Source organism: Plectropomus leopardus, chromosome 1 (assembly GCF_026936395.1).
Source record: "Plectropomus leopardus strain MGB_pleo_1.0 chromosome 1, ASM2693639v1, whole genome shotgun sequence".
NCBI lineage: Eukaryota > Metazoa > Chordata > Actinopteri > Perciformes > Serranidae > Plectropomus > Plectropomus leopardus.
In genome coordinates, this window is record NC_142176.1 from 3,419,763 (window position 1) to 3,444,184 (window position 24,422).

Sequence of the window (24,422 nt, forward strand, 5' to 3'; positions counted from 1 at the left end):
CAGATTTTAGGACATTTCTAGGATGTCAGAACATTTCAAGGATTTTAGGACATATATAGGATTTAAAGACATCTGTTGGATTTTAGGACGTTTTTTAGGATTTGGAGCATTTGTAGGATTTTTGGACATTAGGTTCTTAGCTAGGACCTCTGTCAGGGGGTGGGGGGATCCTCCACTGGTGCCCTTTTTCATAAACAAGCTCTGTTTTTATTTATTCTGGCACCTTATGTATAGTAAAAGTACAAAGAAATCTCAGTGTGAATCTCTTTATTGATTTTTTGAATTAGAAAATGGGCACCCTATCGGGGGCCAGACTTGGCACACAGGCCGTGAGCTGAGTATCACTGATGCATTACTTTTCTGGTAGCGACAGAGTGAGTTTGTAGTGAATCAAACACGATCAAGCACTTAAAGCTAGAACCAAATTTAGTTCAGATTTATCTTTGCTAAGGTAAAACCTGTTTGAAAATCAAAGGAAAAAACTTGCTGATTTTGAGACTATTTTTGAAGGAAAGGTTCACATATAGCTGCTTGTGCTTCTCAACCGAATGTCACCGAATGAATAATATTACTTATTATAATATTATTCTACAAAGTAAGCTATCAAAAAGCATTACTTTTGTATTCTCTACAGCTTTGATGAGGATGTAACAGTAGCCTTTTTACAGCCGCGGTAAAACCTGCATGTATCTGAGGCTCCAAAGCAAACATGTGGTACTAATCAGACAGTTAGGCAACATGCTGCAGAGAGGAAGTCACCCGTCAAAACAATCAGCCCACTAACTGTAAATCTCTGGAGGGACAAGTCAAATAAATACTGAGTCAGCGGCAGCGCCGTCATTTTCTAACACCTTCTGCTCAAACAGGAGACCACGAATCGACACACACCAGAGTCCACATCTATCTCTGCTCCTACATGCTGTTCATGTAATGCAGATATCAGATCAAACTAATTTCAGCTCTTATGTGATCCCTCTCGTCATTATCAATCCAACATGTGCAGCTCGATATGAGGATCAAGTGCTTCTGTAAATACTTTCATATGTGATGAGAAGAAGGAAAAATGGGGGATATACAGTGCAGAGCGGCAGCATGGAGGACGTGGTGGATATGCTATCTAAGGGATTTGAATAAACCTCAGCTGACTTTGTTTTGAGATAATCCTCCTGTCTTCAGCTTGGAATGCAAACAACGAGAAGCACGAGCATGAACTCAATACATACACCTCATCTAAGAGAGGCACATTTTTAACACTGTGACTAAAAAGGCAATGACTAACTTGACAAGAAATAGCCCAAAACTTTTTAAAGAAATTAGCAAAAAAAAATCCTGTGAGTATACAACTTAATAAATCAGACTGTAATTAATAACAATAATTTTGCTGCATGAGTTGTGTAAGACTGAACAGATGGTTTGATTTAGTTTTGCAGACCCTGGTTACTTAAATTTGTGAAACATTTTCTGCTTTTATGGATTCTCCGTTCACCGTGGAGGAATTTAAAAAACAATTACGTTTTTCATGAATTTAACACAACACACAACAAGTAATTGATGCACTGGTAGTCATTTTGTCGGTAAAGTATTCTTTTAAATTTGGTCAAGATTGGTTTCCAGTACCTTCTCATCGTACACGATGCCCGGTCGGATCTCAGGAGCCTGGTAACCCGGTGTGCCCTCGACCCCCAAAGCCCCCTCGTGGAAGGTTTGTCGGGAAATCCCGTAGTCAGACAGTTTGATGTTTACTGGATCCTGAACCTGGAAGAAGACACATGAATGAGTGAACAAGTTACAGGATCAAAACAGCAAGTTTGTCAAAACAAAATGTTCTTAAGAAAGAGGTAAACATAAAAAATACATTTGCAACATAATTTTAGATATGTAGAATTAGTTAATTTAGTGTTTATTTTAGTTTTCTGAACATGTCTTCCCTTTTTTGTGAAAATCTAATATTCAGCCCAGCTAATTTTCAGGTTGGGCGGCACGGTGGGGTCGTGGTTAGCACTATTGCCTCACAGCAAGAGGGTCCCTGGTTCGAAACGGGGTTCGGTCCGGGCGGGGACCCTTCTGTGCGGAGTTTGCATGTTCTCCCCGTGTCTGCGTGGGTTCTCTCCGGGGTCTCCAGCTTCCTCCCACAGTCCAAAGACATGCAGCTCAGGTTGATTGGTGACTCTAAATTGCCCTTAGGTGTGACTGTGAGTGTGAAAGGTTCCTGTGATAGTCTGGCGAACTGTCCAGGATGTACCCCGCCTTCCGCCTGCTGACAGCTGGGATTGGCTCCAGCCCCCACGACCCTTACGAGGACAAGCGGTTACAGAAAATGACTGACTGACTGACTAATTTTCAGGTCATCGCTTGTCACCTTTTATTATTTTTTGTTGCAATTTGCAAGTTACTCATTGCATTAAGCGTCATGTTTTGTTTTGTTTTTTTTAAATCAAACCAATTTTTTTCAGGTTTCAGGACTTTAAACACCTTTGAAAGGTGTCTGAATGCAGCACAAAACTGATGTTGCTCCAGGTTTTAAAGGGTTTCAAACATTTAACGACACCAGCTCCTTGAGTTTTAAGTCATTCTGCAGCAAATTCCAGGCTGAAGGGTGCAGAAAACCCAAAAGCACTTTTCCCGAATTCTGAAGGAGCATTTGGGACAGAGAGCATAAAAAGGCCCTGAGAACACAATGAATACTGTCGAGTACTTTTCTGCGTGATAAAAACACAGACGCAGTGTGGGAGCAGACCAAGAATTATGCCTTATATATAAAGGTGCAGAGCAGCCCATCCACAAATAACCAAAATGGGATATGATTAAATAAATAAATACTACTACTACAACTACTACTACTAATAATAATAATACATGAACGAATGAATACATACATAAATAAATCGGACAAAGGGAGATAACCAGTCTTGGCTCACACATGTTTAGTACCTAAGTGAACCAATTCATATATGGCAGCTACATATTCGAAAGACCAGGTTTCATTAAACGTCTGACGTGACACAAAATCTGACCCTGTCTTGTACTAACACTGACATCACCTCCTGAATCCAATGTTTAAAAGATGGTGGATTTTTTTTGCCTTGCAATTAAGCAAAATAACTTGTCGGGCAAGAAGAGAGGCAGATGAAATTACACTTCTTTGGTACCACAAAGGCCCTCTTCTTGTTGGACTGCCACAAAAATAGTAGTGAGGGGGTCGGGCATTCGTGTTTTATTGCATAGAGATGAGAAACACTCAATATTGAAAACAAAAACCTGCTTAGTGATTGACAAGACCAGAAGACCGGGGACATTCTGGACGGATACATTTCTGCCAATTTATCATTGGAAAGATGGAAGCATGAAATATTTTACATTGTGTTGCACTGAGTCTTCTACAAAAAGATGAAGTGTGAATCTGTGAAATGATGTCTAATATTTCCTCTCCCACATCTGATTCCCAAGCAGCCTTTGTGTTACACCAAGCAGGACATCTATCTTGTATTACATTATATATGTTAGCAATTAATCCCATGTTGTACAGTCTAGCATTCAGAATTTCACAGATAAGGTCATTAGGTAAGGCTTTTGTATGGTAATCCATATACAGACCTCCAGAGACCAGACCAGGATGTTGTCAGATTTAAGGTCACAGAAGATGATGCTCTTCCTGTGGAGGTACGCCAGTCCTGCTGCGATCTGATAGGCCACTTTGAAAGTCAGCATGTGGCCCAGAGGCATGTACCTGGAGCCTGCAGAGAGAAAACATAACCTCATGTTACACTGACGTAAACACTGGCATAAGGTGAGATGTGGCAGGATGCAGAAGTCTCTGCGTGCCTTTGCCTTTGTGCTTCTCCTCCAGCACCGTATTGAGGCTGCCCAGCGGCGCTAGCTGCAGGGCGAAGCAGAGCGGGTGGATGCTGATGCCCACCAGAGACACGATGCAGGGGTGCTGCAGAGAGTGCAGCATGCTGGCCTCCTGGCGAAATTCAGAGAAGCTCCGACAGGCGTCTGCAGACTGCAGGTGTTTCACCATGGTGTCTGAGGACAGAGAACGAGAGGGAGCAGCAAAAGTTAGAAAAAGGAGACTTTCAAAAGAGACTTGCAGATGGGATACACAGAGAATGACCCCCAAAAAACACACACACACACACACACACACACACACACACACACACACACACACACACACACACACACACACACACACACACACACACACACACACACACACACACAAATTTTTTGCTTCAGGAGCTTTTTCATCCCGACAAGTCAGAAATCCTCAACTGCATTTAGTTTTGACACCAAATGTCCATCAGCAGCTTCCAAAATACCATTTAACATTTCCATTAAAAAGCAGAAGATTACTCAGGCGTACCTGTGTCACTGCTGATGGTCTGCTGACGACACTTCTTGAAGTGGAAGCGTTTGATGGCCACCGGCTCCTCACGATATCGTGCTCGGTAGATGATGGTCCCGCTGCCCCCCTGGCCGAGGATGTGACTCTCCTCCTCGGAGTACTCAAGCTGGGCCCTCTCCAAAAACAGCCTGACACACACACACACACACACACACACACACACACACACACACACACACACACACACACACACACACACACACACACACACACACACACACACACACACACACACACACACACAATTAGACAAGTTGGAAACAAACCTCCAGGTTAGCCAAACTTAATTAGAGGAGAAAACAGTTCAATTGTTCTTCAGAGGAGTTTGTGTGAGAATCCATCACACTTCATAGACCCACTTCCTGCCTTAACTCGCATAACTGTACTTACTGCAGTTTTTTGTACAATACGGGATTACTAGCAACAATGTGAGGTGTGCACACTCTCAGTCTGAGCTCAGGTTAACTCTTTGAAACCAACTGTCTTGATTTCTTTCAAAAACAGGGGAGGAAGGCACTGAGCAACAAAAGAAGAAATTACCCCAAAAATATTATTTTTTTAAGAAAGAAATTAACCTGAAAGGTAGAAAGAAAGACTGTAAAAAAGTCAAATAAAAACAAAGAAAAATAGAAAACAAAACAGAAAAAATGAGGACAGAAAGAAAAATAAAAAACTAAGAAAAAAGGAAGAAAGAAAGAACTAGAATGAAGAAAGACAGGAAATAGTAAAAATTACACGAAGTTGGCCATTGCCTTTTTTTGTCTCTGAAAGTGATTGCACAAAGTTGCTCAGAGTTCAAAGGTTTAAATTAATGTAAAAGTGATGTCCCTCCAGGTTTCAAAGGGTTAAAAGCTTTTATGATCTCCTTTACTCTCAGTGTGACAGCCTCGGTTATTAATGCAGATGTTTTTTCTATAATTTTTACAAAAGTTTCTCTCTTTATGTGTCAGTATTTCCCAAAAAAGTGGGCGTGACTTTGGCGATTGGCGCTTGTTGACGCATTATGAACGATCTGGTCTATCCCGTTGTCCTTCGCCCGCAGGCCTTTGATGTGCTGCTTCGACCACAGCGATGACATAAACCGATCAAGATGGTGGTTTTAATGAGCTCCAGCCCTCCTGTTTGAATGGAACACAGTTTGTGTTAACTCTGGAAACAGTTTTCTTAAAGACCAAACAACTGAGGAGCGTTACTGCGGCACTTTGAGCCCACATTTGCTTTTAATTACTTTTCAATGTACTTGCCATTAAAAGGTCCCGAGCAGCGCTGCATCAGAGCTGATCTGCATCTCACAGACTTCATCAGCACATAAAGTTTGCTCACGTGAAATTAATTTATCATTCATTCAGTTGTCATCTCAGTGAGGCTAATGAGCACGTCATGACTGATTCGATCAGACATTCAATATAGTAGCAGTGAACAGTTTGACCACAGTTTAAATCAGTGCCCACTGTATATTACACCGCCCTTCCAGAGTGTTGCCATCGCAAAAATTAAGGTGAATTAAAACAAATCCCAGATACGCTGCGTCACAGCGGCGATGGAAAAATCTGGCACATTCATGTCAGGAAGTCCTGACCTCAATCTGACACCCTCACTCTTCATTTACTGCTTATTGTTTACTGCTATATATATATATATATATATATATATATATATAAAAGAGACTTGATCCTGTCGTCCTTGATAGTGCTACATTTAAAGTAAGCTGAAGAGTTGGTCGCATATTTAGTTTTAATATTGAAGGTATTAACCCTTTGGGGCCTGGATGGACATTAGCTTTTCTTGTGCTGCATTCAGTGGCCTTTCACGGGTACTTTAACTTTTGAAACCTGAATTCTCTTCAAAGACATGGGGAAAGGCAGTGAGCAAATTGCAAGAAATTGGTATAAAGTGACACGAAAACAAGTTGAAAATTAATGTTAAAGAAAGACAGATATAGATAGAAAGAAAGATAGAAGGATACATACGTACATTCATACACAAACAAACCTGGTTGTATTTTTTACAGTGTATGTATTCTTGTAATGATTGATTTTATACTGCAGACACTAAAGTCCAAATCTAAATCGAAATTTTAATGAGCCTGTTGTAGTCTTGGGTTAAACAAAGGATGATTCAAACATCGATCAAGCATGATAATCAAATCAGTTCAAATCAGTTTTGCTTATGAAGCCCATTATCACAAATCACAGGAGGGCTTTAAGGCGTACAACGTCCCTCTGTCTTTGGACCCTCACATCGACTAAGGAAAAACTCCCCCCAAAACACACCCTTTAACAGGTGAAAAAAAACAGTAGAAACCTCAGGAAGAGCGACTGAGGAGGGATCCCACATGCAATAAATGTCGCAAAGAACAAAAACACACTCTGATGGGTCCTTATTTAGAAATAAATGAGCCAATTGCAGACTTATATGTGGTGGAGAAACTGTCCAAAATTGTCTAATTTAAGCTCCATGTGGGAAGCGGACGACACAAACTGTCTGCAAACGCACTTTAAAAGCCTAATATTGGCTGAGCCTCATCCCAGTGTGTGCACATTTAAACTTTCATCCAGCTGTTAAAGTGGAAGATGTCGGTTGGTGGTATTTGTGTTTACACCAGGATCTGTTTTCCATTCTTTAAGAGCTCGAGAACAATTGTACTAATATTTGGAGCGGCTTGTTTAAATGTTGCAGAAAACATTTCCCTGGGTCTGTCTGCTATTTTATAGAGACATCCTTGCGCAACTGACACGTGCACACACACACAAACTGTGTAGGACGCAGAGACAAATATGAATATTTATTCTTACAGTTGATGGAGTGGCGGCTACCCATGAGTCCTGACAATACATCAACACACTCTGTCACTGGCAACAAATCAGCTGAAACTCATTATTGAGCCAAAGCCCCTGGAGAGCAGCTGACTGTCACTGTGTGTGTGTGTGTGTGTGTGTGTGTGTGTGTGTGTGTGTGTGTGTGGTTATTACTTGGCATGCACTGTGTGAATCACTGAGCTCCAGTGGAAGGACTGCCTCACTGTGAAGTCCAGTGAGCGGCTGTGAAAATCCTCCACAGACTGGAGACATGAGCGTCACATCTGCCATTAAAGGAAATTACTAAAACGTTTTTCTAAAATAAAGCCCTAATGGTCCGAGCAGATGCTGCAGGAGTCAGCGGAAGATTTATGTCTTTTAAGGCAGACATATTTGATGTAATAATCAGTTTTAGAGTTGTTGATGTTACTTTGAAAAAGAGCAATGCATTACTTTACTGAAATACTTTCTATAGAAAACAATTTGTTACGCTATTCAATGCATTACTGAGACGCATTGTCACGTCATTGCAAGTTCATAATATTTCAACCCTAAAACTTCCACATATGCCCATATAAGGACAAAATAGGACTCAAAAGAAACAAGATGCAACTGTGGTCAGTGATAACTTTCTCAAAATGAAACTGTACAAATATATAGACAGAGGACGGTCGTTCTGACGACACGTTACATTACCACATGCAGCAATACTCGGTTTTCAAGGCCATTACTGATTATTAGTAGTTAATGAGACTGATAACCGATATTTGGAACTAATATGCATTTACAATAAAAATTAAAATATTTCTGTCCAAATTTAGAATTTGAAATATAACAAACTTTTTTATCAGCAATCATTAAAATAAAACATTGATACAGATAATCAGTAAAATGTCATATATATATATATATATATATATATATATATATATATATATATATATATTTATATTCTGTGTATATGTGTGTACAAGGCAATATAATAATATATATATACTATTATATTTCACAGTTGCATCAGGTAATTATTAATATCTTTATTTTTTTGTGCCTAAAATCACGACATACACACATCTGTGCTGTGCATGTTGTGTCTTTTTGTTTTCCTCAGAGGACACTTATTATGCATTATGTATTTTCACTTTGGTATGTTGTACATGTGTATTTTGGTACATCATTAGAAGTTAAAGGGCCTTGGCTGTGTTGGGTCACGTGTGTATCTATGATTATTTCAGATGGTGACTCACTGGTAAATCTGCATACCGGCTCCAAACCTCACTTGTTTTTGCAGAATTAAATCCTTTAAAGGGAGTTTCCTGCTGTGTGAATCTCTATCTCTTTACACATCCAGCACCCACTGAGGGTCTTATTTTGAATTTCTCTTTTAATTACATGTTCAAAATCAAATCAAATACGCTCAAGGCCTTTTTTGAGACATTGCACTCACAAGAACAGGACATGTGGACAGACAGATCAAAAACATGATGCCTCTGGCTATCGCTGCTGCAGAGACATAAAAGCTGGAGCTGTTCTGTCAAACGTGTGTGAGACAGATGAATGAAAAGTGAGTCTGAAACTTATTATAACACCTCGAGCCAAGCCATTATCGGTGTGTCAAATGAGACGGTGCATTAAATGTTGGGAAGTTACCGTGAAGGGAAGTCGGTCATGAAGAGTTCTGGGACGAGCTCCTGCAGGGAGACCGGCTGGTCCGGGTGCAGAGGACAGATGATGTGCTCCTTCTCCACTGCAGCCAGCACACAGTCCTCCATGTTAAAGTAATGAACCCCCGCTCCTGCTCCTGCTCCTCCTGCTCCTCCTCCTCCTCCTCCTCCTCCGTTCTCTTCGGCCTGCCTCTGGTGGCCCAGTGAGGAGCAGAGGGGACAGGGAGCGTACTGCTCTATGAGGAGACTCCCGTCACTCTCACTGGCTGTCAAAGCTACGACAGAGGACACAATCAGCACGTTTACATGATGTTAGAAAAATCAAATTACTGTGTTAGCTAAAACTGGATAAAAAGTCTTGGACTCTTCAACTTCAAAAAAAAAAGTTTGTGAGGGTAGAGACGAGTAGAATGAATTAGTAACGCCATAACAAACTCATCCTGCAACCCTTTCATGAAATGTAGGAATCAACAGTTGTTTATTTGTTTGCATTGTCTTTTGTTTATCTGTTTGTTTGTCTTTTTTTATTTCTTATTATTTTATTTTATTTCTCTTTTTTTAAGCATATTTATCATAATTGTTGTTTCTTTCCTAAGGAGACGGAGACTGAGAGTGAGCGGACATTCAGAGACATCAGCAGAGACACCAGCGAAGAATGAGAGCAAGCAGACATTCAGAGACATTGGCGGAGACACTGGCGGAGACATCAGCGGAGACACCAGCACAGAATGAGAGCGACAGGACATTCAGAGACAATGGCGGAAACACCGGTGGAGACACCGGCGGAGAATGAGGTCAAGCGGACATTTGGAGACAATGGCGGAGATACCGGTGCAGAATGAGAGTGGAGCGGACACCGGCGGAGCGGACATCGGCGGAGCGGACACCGGCGGAGCGGACACCGGCGGGGACACCAGGGACAATGAGAGCGGAGCAGTCATGGCTGGAATACCTTCTATCCACATTCTATCGACTACATCTCATATTTCAATCTAGGAAAAATTAAATCGTGATTGATGTTGTTATCGTTTCATCGCCGGACCTATCTAGGGTTGTATCACCATTTTTTCTTATTCAGTTTTGTATCTTGTTTGTTAGTGAGGTTGTTGTTTGTTAGTTTGTCACCTGTCTAGTGTTGTCTTGTCACTGGTGTGTTTTGTATTATTGTGTAATGTAAGTTTTGGGAACCCGTTGAAAACGAGCTGATACACCTCAAGGGGTTTATCCCGGAACAATAAACTTTAAACATTATTTTAAAGTCATATCACCCGGCCCTGCTTGAAGAGGATGTATTTTATATTTATTATAGATAAAAAAAGTCACACTCCATGCACCCCCCCTCCTCTGATAAATAAAGTACAGTCCCACAAGGAGACAGGGACATGAACTGCAGCGTATTTCTTCTTCTTTGCATCACTGCACAGAAGGAAGCGAGCGTCTGCTGTGTTACGGTGTCTACATAAACAGAGAGCGCTGCACTGACCAGGAAACCACTGCTCGATCAGAGAGTTGACGTTGTCGGTGATGAAGGCCATGGCCGAGAAATCTCTCATCTCTGACTGGCAGATGATCTTTATGCCTCCGCTCTTCTTCCTCTTCCAGTTCACGTCCGATGACTCCACGCTGCAGAGACACAAACACACGTCAGCGCCTCGTTTCAAAGTTTCATCTGCTGTCGCCACCTCTCAATCCATAAACAGAAGCACATGTGGAGCAGCAGGAACAGTAGGAACCTTTGAGGCAGTACAACATTCATTTTGCATTTTCTTTTAGTTGTTGCATTTAGATTTTGATATTTTTTCTACTCTTATTTTATTTTATTATTTTTTTCTTTTTTCCAGCTTTTTCATTTTATTTGTATGTATTTCTTCATCTTTTTATTTTCATTTAATTTCTTTCTTTATTTACCTATTTATTTCTTTATTTTCCTAAAAACAGAACTGGCTGCTCTCTGAGGTTCTGAATCTAACTGAAGCTAAAAACCTAACTTTTGTCACACTCTTTTATTTCTTTATTGAAACAGCTGTCTTATTCAATTATTGCCCACATCCTTTCGTACCTGAGGTAACCTCCGTCAAAAGTGACCAGCAGCCCCTCCTTCCAGTAAATGGTCTGGCTGCGTCGGACTCTGAAGGTGCTGCAGCGGTTCCTCTGCTGAGTCCCAGCGAAGCTGTAGATCACAGAGTTTCTGTTGTGTTGGCCGCGTGTGTTTCTTCTGGGCTCAAATGACTGCACAAACACAACATTCAGAGCCATGAATGCTTAAAAAAACCTTTAAGTGTGCAACTACAACAGGTGAATGTTGTGTACCTGCTGGTTTTAGTACCTGCAGGTCCATTTCTGTGAGGCTGATGAGCATCCTGGCAATGAAGCGCTCCCAAAATCCAGCAGGAACAAAGCTCATCTTGACGAGGCGTTGCAGGGTGTTGTTGGTCTGCTGACGGAAGCAGTGGATGTCCATGGCTGGTTTGGGGGGAAGGAGGTGGGGCAGCAGATAGCTACATTGAGAGGAAAAAAAGAAAAATGCTTTGAAAACAAGATTATTGCAGAAACTTTAGGAGTGCTTGCCAGTAGTTCCAGGATTTCCCTGATATAAATTCTCCTTTTTTTTCAAACAAATTAAGCAATGGGTCGCCCAAACTGAAAAGCAAAAATACACAGGGAATCCCCATTTGTATTAAATGAGTATCAATTAGTATATAGACACCATTAGGGGGAAGCATGCTGTAGCTTTGCAGCTTACACCAGAATGTAGTTAAAATTACAAGAAACGTTTGCACACTTCACTGTGGTACAAATTATAAACTCCATCACTCTGTTTTTTATCAAAAACTGTAAAACTAATTAAACCTATCTCCTCCCACATGTTTTGCTAAATTGACACCAAACTTGCTGCAGGGCATCTTCAGACTGTCCTACACAAACCGTCCACACAGATTTTGATTTTGTTAAAAATTGAGCTTACAGTGCATCAAAATCTTTGACTGTAAACGGTGCTGTAAAGATATACTTAGAAATTCTTGTTAAATAAATCTTCAGCGATCATGAAAAAACTGACAAAATGTTGCTCTCATGCTAGATCATGTCTGTGACATTTCAGAATTTTATCTCATAAACTGAAGTTTTGAGTATGAAAATTTGTCTGGATAAGTGAAGTTTTGACAGCAGTTTCAAATTTTCCTTTCCATGCACAGACAGCTGATGTCCTGCCCCCTGGTGGTCGGCTCAGTCATTCTGTGAAGCTGTCTCTGGTTTCTCTGTTGGAGCTCACTGGGATAGTGACTTGTCCTTGGTGCCTAAGGTTGTGAGTTCAAGACCCATGTCATGCAGAATACACATTCAAATGCCAAATTGTTCATTGTCTTTCACTTCATCTGCTGTGCTTGCTGCTAAAAATGCCCGGCCCCGACCGATTGCTGTGCAGTTATAATTTTACCTGTTGCTGGCCACAGGAAGAGCGATCTCAAACTTGGCTAGAAACTGGAAATACTGTTCCTCTGTCTGCTGGGTGAAGCCTGTCCCGACCAGCAGCATCTGCACAGCAGACACCATAACAGATTTCACCACAGGAAGTCAGCATCATCATTAACCCACAAAACAACCCGGAAACACAAAGTATCTTTTCAGAATCTAGAAGTTATTTTCACTTGTATCCTGGGTCTCACCCTAAGGTCTTCAGCTCGGATCACGCCGTTCCTCGCCACAGAGCGAGACGACTTGAGGTGCATGATCCTCTCCAGACACTCGGACAGCCACACGGGACACAGGAAGTAGAGGGTGCACAGGCCATGGCTGGTGTCAGGGAAGTGCAGCAGGGTCCCGGTCTCTATCAGGAAGCTGATGGCTGGATCAGGTGCAGAACACAAGAGAGCTATGGGCACGGTTTTGTATTTTCAGGTTAACTCCTTTTCAGCAAACTGGCTTGATAAACAACAAAATTAGAAATGACCTAAAAGTCGGCAAGAAACTTGCAAAAAGTGCTAGAAAATTACTTAAAAAAAGACCTGGGAAAAAAAGTGTTTAAAATTGAAATAACTGACATAATTTTAAATAGTTTTCCTCTACCCTTTTTTAAAAATAATTTTCTAAATCTACTATTTTCTTGCAATTTGTGAAACATTTCGTACCAAGTTGCTCATTGCCATTTTTTTCCATATTTTTGAAAGAGATCGCATCAATCTGTTGAAAAGTTGAAATACTTGTGAAAGGTGTCTCACCAGGTTTCAAAGGGTTAAGTCTTAAAAAGTCAGTACTCTTAGTAAATGTTGGATGTTCAATAGTTTGACATGTGAGGGGGCGGTTAGCTTCTACCAAAGATGAGATCATTCCAAAGTATTTCATATATTGGGGGAATGTGACCCTCTGGTCGCTGTGGGCGGGGTCCCTATCAAGCTCAGTGAGTGACAAACACAGGGTTGTCTGCTGGTGTTTTTGTGGGGGCTCACCCCGAGAAAACAGGAAGCTTTCTCAAATAAATACTGCAAATGTACAAGGAAATTATTTATGGTACAAATGATTTTCACTCTTAACTAGTTTGCTGAACAAGTAACATCTGTAACACACCTTCACACAAAGGCTCAGAAAAAAAATCAGTCATATGAACATTTCTCATCAACACTGTGCATTGTTCTCTAAAACACTACTGTTGTTATTTCTGCCTAACCTGCTGCTAACTTACCTTATGTCTTCAGCATGTTGCCAGGTGGCCAGCTCTGCAAGGGTATGTATGAATTATCTGTTTTATTGACAACCTGCCTAACTTTGTGTTGCATGGCCTGCCTGTGTTTTAGTGCATATGAACATATTGTTAACACCTAACTGCATCTTTTAACATTTTGTGAAGGTCTCATTATGACTCTTGTATTTCATTTCTGCTTCTGTTTATTGCCGTTTGTTGTTGCCATTGCTGCTCTGTATGTCTGCATGTTAGCTGTGTGTTGTTGCTTCATGTTGCATGCATGTCTATTTGTGCTATATTGCTTTATGTTGTTGCTGTGCTCTTGTTTTGTACTGTTGTTCGGCTGTGTCTTATTGCTTTGCATGGCTTGTGCTCTGTGGAGTTCCTGTTTATTGTAGCTGTTGCTGTCTTTATGGTGTCCTGTTGCTCTGGATATGTGAATTTTATCATTTTACAGTTACAGTACCTGTCTGCAGGTCCTCGTAGTCTCTGATGTCACTTCCTGAGTTCTGTTCGATGATGCGGTCGAGCTGGGCATCAGTCAGGTACTGGACCTCTCCCTCAGCGTGTCGCCTCTGTTTCTCTGCTATCACTGCTTCCTGCAGTGTCAGGTAGCTCCTGGGGATCTACACAAGAAAAAAAAAGAAGGAGGATTCTCAGTGTTTGATCATTTTGAGTCTTTTTGACCAAACAGATCCAGGAACTCCCCAGAGGAAGGACTGTAAAAATTTCAGCAGTTTTCTCAAAACCACATCACAAAGCCATTTCATGGTGTTGCTCATTGTGTTGTATTTACCGTTTTGTGACTATTAAGTGTAAACTGATTTTTTGGCCAATCAGCAACATGCAGCAAACTCTGCACAGAGTTCCTGGCTCAACGGGAACTATTACATGCAGATAGTGCAAGCATTATTTGGACATGTTTCAGCACATTCGGAATACGCATCCTAACTGGGGGTTGTTACTGCAGCTTGCAGCACACAGCCTGTTGCCTGTTTACATCTGACTGTGTGCTGTCATGAATGTTTTAAACACAAACCAACTCGCCCACATTCTGCAAAGCTGGTGTAGAGATGCATGCCCAAAAGAAAAGCCCACACTTTAAGGAGAAACACACCTTTGAACAATATGAAGGACTTGGATATCCTCAGGTTTTTGGATAAGCGCAGATAACACAAAACCTTTTCTAGAATGAGGTTGAAGGAATGAAAGAGGGAGGCCGTATTCAAAGTCAAACAAATCCTACCAGTCCAAAACCATGAAAAATGTTTTTAATTTTGATGAAAAGATGCAAAATGGCACAAGCTGCTCCAGCTGTTCCACTTTCTCGATATTTTGATGTGATAAACAACATATGAATGTGCATGTATCAGTGGAACATTAATTTTCATTAGCCATGTAAACAACTAAATAGGAACATTATCTTTTTCAGAATATTTTTTGCATATAAACATAGGCATGTTTGCATGTAGCCAACTAATCTGATTAGAATAGATTTTTAAAAGCCCAAACAGATTAAACATGATCCATATAAACACCTCAATATGCATAAACAGGCCCAAACTGATTCAAATTTCAGTTGCAGAGGGAGAGTTTAAACCTTTTCATAAACTGATCAAAAGAAAATTTGTATCATGTAAACGATGAAGCTGATTCATCTCTGGCTAAATTTTTTTTGCGTGCTCCGTCCTCATGTAAGGGGACATGGTGACGTACGTTTTTCCAATAACAGATGATGGCGACAACAACATTTGAGCGGCTGGAGTAGTCATGTTACCACGGTAACACACTCACTCCTGCCCTGCTGTGTGAGAGAGGCGAGGGAGAGCTGCACTGCTATCAGAAGTTATTTTTCACTGCGAGAAAATGCACTTGTGGCGTGAGAGTGTGTGAAAAGCGTCAATAGCGAGTGTCTCACGGTCATTGTGAGAGTTAGCAGCCCGGTCAAGTTACTACATTCATAATTTTTTCGCATGTCACACAGCTGCTCCCTTTACATGTGCATGTAAACAACAGATTGTATTTGAGAATATCCCATGAGAACAGATGACCCAAAATCCTTAATCAGATTGATTTTATTCAGAAAAAGTGAGCACGTTAATGCAGCTAATGTTTCAAACAGTTTCTCACTGTTGGTCCAAACTGTGAAGCTCTTTCAGCACAGACACACTGTGTCACTCACCAGCCTGCCCAGCAGCTTACTGCCACAGGAGGAGCTGTTGCTGTCCTTCATGGAGAGAGCCACCTGGTAGATCAGCTTCTTCAGCCCGTCCAAACCCTCCAGAGTCTTACAGGACACCTCACTGAGGTCAAAGACACACAAAGAAAGACACATAAATACACTGACACCGCTGCTTCTTATCAATAGAAAAAAACAGTGTGATGAAAAAGTGAGCTTACTGCAGGTGTTTCCAGGTGATGTCGGGGTAGCCGGAGGCTCGAGCTCCTGACGGCGATCGGCACAGAGCCAGGACGTAAGCTCTCAGCGTGGCCAGCCTCTCAGTGCGAAACTTGGTGTCAATGAGGTCTAAATGTGTCCCCACGACAACCACGGCAGAGTTGGGTGCTCGCGCCTACGGGTGAAAACACACAGAGACACTGAATGAGTAATAAAGAAAACAAAGATGAGCATGACTGTTTATTTTTGACCTTGGAAGCAGTTGATCTCTTTCTCTCTCACACACACACAAAATCTTGACGCCATGTCCAACCGCTGGCTTATTTCAGGGCTTTCACCCATTTCAAATCTTCCAAATATAAATACACAATAAAACCACAAAATGTCTCCATGCTGCTTGTCCGAAGCAAACCAAGTGTCCTGAAGCCCTGATGTGCCAAGTTGTTTTGAAAAAGGTCACTGGCATCATGTTTTTAGCTTTGTTGTTGCCTGTAGCTCCTAATGTGGAAGCCGCGTTCACGTATGCACGCTCTCCAAGACCAACGAGAGCTTGTGGCATCTGCACGCCAGTGTTTACATGCTACCTAGAAGCATTACTCAAACACACACACACACACACACACACACACACACACACACACACACACACACACACACACACACACACACACACACGTTAGCAGCAAGCAACTAGTCCCGTGTGTAAGTCGCCTTCGATTAGAATCAATGACAGCTAGAGAGGTGACTGCAATAGAAATAAACCCGCTGATGTTTTGAACATTCATCGTCATGCTTCTTGGAAAGTTATCGCCAGAGGAGAAGTCACATAACATCACTCAGTGGACACGTGGTCATCTCGCAATCGTTTTATCGACATCGCTTAAGTTTTACACATACTGTCAGTAGAATTATTCTACTTCTACTTCTACAGTGCTATTCTCTATACTTTGATTAATACATTTGTTATTATTTGCTTTGTTATTATTATCATTATTTCGGCGGTGTGGCATCAAACGGGGGAATTTCACTCTGACCTATAAAACAAATCCAGTCATTATTAATGCTGTAAAGTGAACACACAAATCAGTGGGAGGCAAAGAGGAGGCATTATGATATGTTGAGAGTCAGTAATTAGGCTTCAATGAAGCATTTAAGTGAAATGATGCAAACAGTTTCAACATCTTCCACGTCATCATGCCGTCATTAAACGACATCCATCAGGCTGCGGTCGGTTTCTGTGGCCTGAGATCTAAATGATTTTCCTTTAAATCAGAAAACTCCGCCTCCGAGTGGAAACACAAATACCATCTGTTTGTCTGCTTCCCAGAGTCACACCCTTCACTTTCTGACCCACTCACTCTACACTGCATTTCACTGTGTGTGTGTGTGTGTGTGTGTGTGCATGTGTGTGTGTGTGTGCATTACAGATTTGGACAAAAGTTAAGCGATATTGTCAAAATGTCAAGAAAACATAATTGAGAGATGACAGCGTTTCCATCGAGTGATGTTATATAACTTCTCCTTCTCCTCGTTTCATTTTCAATACATTCTTCAAAATAAAAGTCCCACATTGTTTTATTATTTAATAGCTGTCATTGTTAATAAACCAAAACTGGAAATATTCTTTTTGTCTGCAGCAACTTATGCGGCTTCACGTGCTCCTTGGAAATATCGTATTTACTGTAATTATGAGTTACGAGCACATGAACAGCCCTCCAAATTCATAATAACGATTGGGAAATTTTCCCTGAGTTGCTGAGTTATGACACTTGCATGACGTTTTAGGGCATCCGAAATGGCAGAAAGCAGGGATGCAGTGTCAACAAATGATGATAAAAAATGAAATATTTCATAATTTTGTTCCTAGTGTATCATTTACTTTTAGTAGTTACGCATTTTAGTATGGAGTCGTACTCCATACTAAAATGTACATAAACTTTTTCACACATGCAGAAAAACTACAAAATTTTGTTATACATGTTCAAATATATGAGCACATAAACTTTTCCACACATGCACAAAATATTTCTATGGCTACAAATCTTTTTACACATGGGAAAATTACATCTGTGTGCACACAATTCTTTCATACGCGCAGAAAATATTTCTGCAGCTATAAAATATTGTTACAGCGTCTTTGAATACTTAGAAAAGTTCTGTATAAGTCCTTTTTATTATAATAATAATTATTATTATTATGAATTATATGTGTGCACAAACCTTTTTTATATATGCACAAAATATTTCTTCAGCCACAAAAACTTTTTTGCACATTCAACTTATATGTGTCATGCATGCGTCTGTGTGTGTGTGTGTGTGTGTGTGTGTGTGTGTGTGTGTGTGTGTGTGTGTGTGTGTGTGTGTGACAAAGATAAACTTCACCTCTATGTTGAGCAGCCATGTCTGCAGGTTGGCCACAGCCTCCTCTCCCAGAGCCAGGTTCCAGATCACCACGTACAGCGCCTTATCAGTGAAGAAACACTGCTTCACTGTGGACATGCTCGCCTGACCGCCGATGTCCCACACGTTAAACGCCACCGAGTCCTTCTGTGTGGAATAAAGTGACGCTAAGTCAATTCTAAAGAAGTGATGAGTCAGGAATAAAAACTTTCCAAAAGACAAATCCACAGACTCCCTGTGAGCTACTATCTGACCTAAAAGTGCTGACAAAGTGTTTCATGGATTATCCAGAGAAACAGGAACACTGTCTCTTAAAAGAGGTGTTCAGTGTTTCATCTATTATTGTATAATTGAGACCCCAGCAGAACAAAAAAAAAAACTCCCAAAAATCCACTCATTTTGTGAGGGACTTTGTGGAACTGTTATGAATCATACTTTATCTGCACTTATTTAACCCTTTGAAACCTGAGCAAACTGACTTGATTACCTTCAAAAAGATAAGACAGCGAGAAAATTAAGGTGAAACGAGCCAAAAATGTCCAAGAAAGATGTAAAAAAAAAAAGTTCAGGGAATTACCTGAAAATTAGCCCAATACAAAGAAAAAAGTAAAACAAAAAAAAAGGAAGGAAAAAGAACTTGAAATGGTCTGAAAAATTGCGGAAATTATTATGGTAATAGAATTTTAAAAACAGAATTCTGATAAAATAGAACTTTATTAATCCTGAAGGAAATTCTTGTGCCAGATTGCTCCAAAAATACAGTAGCAAAAAGAATACAACAACAGAGCATCAAATAAGTGAAAATAAACTACAAAGTGTCTAATAATAATGTTTAAAACTAAAAAGTAATATTGCACATGGAGTTCAAAAAACAAATATAGTTTTCTGTACTGTTTTCCATGGCTTTTAAAAAATAATTTAGATTTTGAAATTTGCAGGACATGTCCTGCCAAGTTTGTAATTGCCTTTTTGCACATTAAAAAAAAAATCAAACCAGTGCCCAAAAGTTTAAATACTTGTGAGGGATGTCCTTGACGACGGAGATCACCATGAACACCATGTTTTTACAGCAGCCCATAACGAAGAAACCAAACACTGGCTCTGGATTGAGCCATTATTTTTGATTGAACATCGCTATTGACACATAGTCATGTATTTAAACAGAGAAATATAGATATATGTACTGCTTTTCCCTCAAAATTAGTAGAGCAACCCCCAAAACCTTGGAACATCATAACCAATGCACAGTTGATGATGAACTGCACCCCTTTAAAAACAGAGTTAAGAAAAATGAAGAAAATTTAAGCAACTGCATTTTATAAATGCTCTATCCAAACTAAAAATACTGCTGAAGGGAGGGAAGCTGGTCTTGGCCAGAGCGCCAGCAGCTCTCCTGCTGATACAGCTGCACCCGACGAGCGCAGAGAGAGAATCTTTTATCCATCTTGGCTGTCAGAGAGGAAAAACTCCTCCTGGCTCATAATCAATAATAATAATGATATGGTGATGAAAGTTGCATGAATGGATGAACGAGCGGAAACAGAAAGCTAATCCAGATGCGGGAATAGATGACCAGTTTTCTCTTCCTTTTTATGCTCTGAAATCTGGACCGTGTAGTGTGTGTGTGTGTGTGTGTGCGCTGAATTTACAGTATAAATGTGTCAGTCATGCATACATATGACTGTTATCGCCACATGCATGGAGCGCAGTGTTTGCCTGTAATGTTAGATGCTGTCATGGATTGCATTTGTTGGTTTTTGTGTCTATTACTACTTTATATGTTGTGTTATTGTACCATTATTGTTTTTCATGCAGGTTTATTAGTTTTTTGTCTTCTATGTCTTTTGATGTGAAGCACTTGGTGCATGTCATTTCTTCCTTGTAAAGCACATTTGGCTACATTTCTACAGTATTTTCTTTCAGTATTTTCTCTGAGGCAAACTGTGATTTGTGATAATGGGTTTTATAAATAACATTGACTTGACTGCGTCTAACTCACGCTGTTTTTGCCTCCGTTGGGTTTCTCCAGCTCCCAGGTGGAGGTGGAGATGCTGCACTCTGCTGGGGTGAACGGCGCCGCTCTGCCGGTTTGCAGAGCCTCCAGAAGCGCCGTCTTCCCCTGTCTCGGTGGACCAATCACAAGCATCTTCAGCAGTCTATAAGGCTCCGCCTTTCTCAGGTGTGCTCGGAGGAACGCCAGGACAGACGCAGGACCTGAAGAACCAGAGACGTCGACATTAGGTTTTCAGGATGTTGGAAGTGACTTTATCAATTACCAAGAAACTCGAGACAGGTATCGCCACGGCAACAACCAAAAACATTGTCCCATTTTGTAGAGGCTGATCAGTTTGGCAGATTCCTCTGAACTGATAGGAAGATTTACAAACTACTCTAATTATCAAAGTGTTGTTCATCAATTATAGACCCTTTATATTATTGTACTGCTGTGCTTAACTTTACATTTTTATGTGAATCGTCATGTGCAAATTTATTTTATTGTCTGTTCATTTAATTTTTAGTTATTCCAAATGTAAATGGGTGTTTTTGTAACGTCAGTTTGTGACTGCGATGTTTGTACGTTTTGAAAAAAACAAAATGAAATATTTTGAAAGGCCATGACTGAGTGAGTGACTGAATCCGCCTGATGCCAACACTCTTTTGTTTCAGATTAAAAGTGCAAGTTACAAATTAAAAAACACAAGTTTCAAATTAAAAGCCCTCTTGCATTTCATACACATTTTAGCCACATAACAGTTTATGTTTTTTTATGAGTCACTGAAAAAGACAAATTACAAAATTACTCAACTCTAACTAAAACAAATTACATTTAAATCCTCAACAGTCCTGCAAGATTCCAAGCAAATAATACCTTTAATACTAATAATTTAAATAACTGCACTACATATTTCAAATATAAGTAAAAGAAATACTACCCGCCTTTGGTTGCCATTTTGCATGGACCCTCCATACAAAAAATCCAGTTTGCGTCTCTGTGTAGCTGAGAGTCTCAGGTTGACTTTTGAGGTAAAAACTAATAAATCAAAACATACTTAACTCCAACTTAGATCTTTTTAAGTGTTAGTTTGACGTTCAGGTCCAGATTTATCTGAAATTGAATGACTGACTGACTGATTCTGACATTGACAAAAACATCTGCAGGGGGATGGGTATCCGTTATTGCCTTTTTTCCACTCCAAATTATTGTTATTTCATCAGCCTTTAAATCCAATTTTGGTCAACTTTTACCGTTAATTGAAGTGCTGTATTTATGTTGCATTTTTACACACTGGTGTGTCACTTTAACATTTCCATTTCAATTAAATTAAGTAAATTCTCAAAATTAAAACCGAAGTTTTAAACCGTTAATGGTGGTTTTCCTCCGAACTGGTTTCCAGTTTTTCAAGTCTATCTCAAACCAACAGTCTGGTGCCCACACAGTATGAATATTAAACATTTTTGGTTTTCTGTAATAATTCCTAATTGGCTTATGATGTAAGTGGTGAGGACAAAATCCACTGTCCTAATTCTTTCCAAAAATACATTCAGTCTGGGAAGTCATTATAACTTCAGGCGAAGCATTTCTACACATTTCTGTTTCCTTTTGAAAAGACAGTTGGACAGTACCTTCTTTTCTTACTTCCTGGGGGACGTTGGTGATGTTGAGGTCTTCGGTGTCCAGCTGCCACAGGTTGGACAGTTGGCTGAGCTCTGCTGGAAGCTCCCGGATCCCAGGATTACTGTCGCCAGAGCAGGAGAGACAAAAAAAGTCAAATTTACATGAAGGACGAGGATGTTCAGAGATCCCTATCGTCTAAAGGGTGTTAGAAGTTTTGAAAAACGTAAAGGAGCAGTGTGTAAAATTTAGGGGGATTTAGTGGCATCCAGTGGTGAGGACTGCAGACTGCAACCAGCTGAAACGTCTCCTGGTTAGAAATCCTTCAGTGTTCATTGTTCAGGAGGTTTTTACCCGCTGAACTGTCTGCAGAGATCTCTTCCTCATCAAAAAAACAAACGGACCTGGTGATTTAAACCAGTGAAATAAATAAATAGTTTTAAAAAAACCTAACAAAATAAAATAATATTATTATTATTAACAGAATAATTAAACAAATAAATAAACTACATAAATGCGTAAAATGCCATTTTTAAATTTTCAATAAAAGCCACAAAAAAAATTAAAAGAAATGCAAAACACTGAATAAAGCTGTTTTATGTGGAATCCGTCTTTTTCTGATGTGTTTGGCATCTCACAGACAGGCCGCTCGCCCAGCACCTGCAGCGAGTTTATTTCTGATCCACGATGTTCAGGAGGTTTTTACCAGGAACTGAATTATCCACGAAAGACTTTTCCTCTCCAAAACAAAGGGTCCAGGTAATTTAAACCAATAGAAACACCAAATAAAGCAGTATCATGGTACAAATCAGTGTTTTTCTGACAGCTGTTTGGCATGTCAGAGAGGATCGCTGGCTCAGCACCTGCGACTCAGTGCTAAACATTTTTCTCTGATGACTTTAGATCCAAACATTCAGGAAGTTTTCACCAGGAGATGAATTATCCACAGAGGTCTCTTCCTCTCCAAAGTAAACAGACCCGGTGATTTAAGCCGGTAAACAAAGTGTTACAAAAAAAAGAAAAAAAGGGGGAAAACTTAAAAAAGAAAAAAAGAAGACATGACCAGGAAACTTTATATGTCACAGAAATAAAGCATACTTTTTCTTTTCATTTTCAGCACCTTTTTGGGGGGGGGGCATTTTCTTCATTTTTCACTCTTTATTTATTTTTTTTCACCTTTTTACCCATCATTTTTAAGTAATTTTGTAGTACTTTTTTAAAACAAATTTCTTGCTAATTTTGGTGTTTTTGCAAGAAATCAAACTATTTGCTCAGGTTTCAAAGGGTTAAAAAAAAGAAAGAAAACAAAGTCAGCGTTTTTTCAACGCTGCTGGTCGCAGAGGGGCTGCTATCTACGGTGGCCAATGCAAAACCATGAATGTCCTTGTCTGTCACCAGTGTTCGGTTAGTCTGTTCTGGGCTCCTGCAGAAACATCCTCCTGAATCCTACACGCTGGACCTTTAATATGTCGCATTACTCCTAATTTGATGAAACTGAAGTGTTTGGACCTCACAGACCTTCACTGAGCCCACACGGGCTTTCAAAAACAGTCAGATGCAGATGATGCCACAGTACTTTTTTGGCAGCCATGGGATGTTGAGGATCCATGATTTCCCAAACATTTCAATCTTTCGGGTGGGGGGTTTTTGTGAGAGCAGAGCAAGCTGCTGCTTGTATAAAACAGCTGCAAACAGCTGGAGCAGGAGGATTGACCTCATACTGAGCGCTGGTTCCCAGGGACCGAAGTGAACCCAAACAGATTTGTCAGTTTTGACTTATTTGACTTTTAGCATTTGGCTTTTCACGGTGACATAATGTTGTAATTAAAGTGTCTGTCAGTGTGAAAAACAATAATGAAAGCAATTATCTTGCCAATGTAATGTGTAATTTGAAATGAAAACTGATGACATGATTATTGTTTTAAAATTGATTTAATATTAATAAATCCAGATGCAATACTCAATCATGTGGGAATACATGATGGCATTGACTCAAACAGTGCAAGAGCCGAAGATGAGCAGCACACTGTCCACAGAAATGATTATTTTGTTCATTTCAAGATGAACATTTCTATAAAAATGTCATATAACTTTCATGTGTGGAAATCACCAGAGGCCCCGTGATACAATACTATTATGATACTTGAGTCAAGATTTCTGGGATTGTAAACATTTTGCAGTATGAAAAATACTGCAAATTATGTCCCTAAAGGAAAAGTTTGTCAGCATCTGTTTTATTGAACAAGATGAAGTCTGTCAGTCTTTTCATCTCACTTACTCAGTTTTAATGCAGCAAACTGTATATAGTTAATAACAGACTGAAAAAGCTATTGTTTTTGTTATTCTAGTCAACTGCTAGAAGTTAAATTTGTATTTGCAACATTCGTAATATCTAGATCATTTATCATCCCATGCTGTGTTAATGAAATTTAAGAAATCTACTTTGCATGTAGTATATTGAAA

The 24,422-nt window shown here is 40.0% G+C and overlaps 1 protein-coding gene across 3 annotated transcripts in view; it reads right to left on the reverse strand.

Annotated features, from left to right (window-relative positions):
- The window catches only part of lrrk1 (leucine-rich repeat kinase 1), an 84,438-nt gene that overhangs the window by 33,715 nt on the left and 26,301 nt on the right, over positions 1-24,422 (reverse strand). For all 3 annotated transcript variants that reach the window (XM_042490273.2, XM_088083033.1, XM_088083078.1), the window contains 16 exons: positions 21,971-22,083; positions 20,346-20,560; positions 18,329-18,493; positions 15,949-16,121; positions 15,731-15,851; positions 14,015-14,174; positions 12,536-12,714; positions 12,307-12,404; positions 11,197-11,368; positions 10,930-11,099; positions 10,354-10,493; positions 8,857-9,145; positions 4,367-4,536; positions 3,823-4,026; positions 3,595-3,734; positions 1,618-1,755 (listed from right to left, as the gene is read on the reverse strand). In XM_042490273.2, coding sequence (XP_042346207.2) covers positions 1,618-1,755; positions 3,595-3,734; positions 3,823-4,026; positions 4,367-4,536; positions 8,857-9,145; positions 10,354-10,493; positions 10,930-11,099; positions 11,197-11,368; positions 12,307-12,404; positions 12,536-12,714; positions 14,015-14,174; positions 15,731-15,851; positions 15,949-16,121; positions 18,329-18,493; positions 20,346-20,560; positions 21,971-22,083 — 2,647 coding nt within the window. The remainder of the gene's footprint in view (positions 1-1,617; positions 1,756-3,594; positions 3,735-3,822; positions 4,027-4,366; positions 4,537-8,856; positions 9,146-10,353; positions 10,494-10,929; positions 11,100-11,196; positions 11,369-12,306; positions 12,405-12,535; positions 12,715-14,014; positions 14,175-15,730; positions 15,852-15,948; positions 16,122-18,328; positions 18,494-20,345; positions 20,561-21,970; positions 22,084-24,422) is intronic.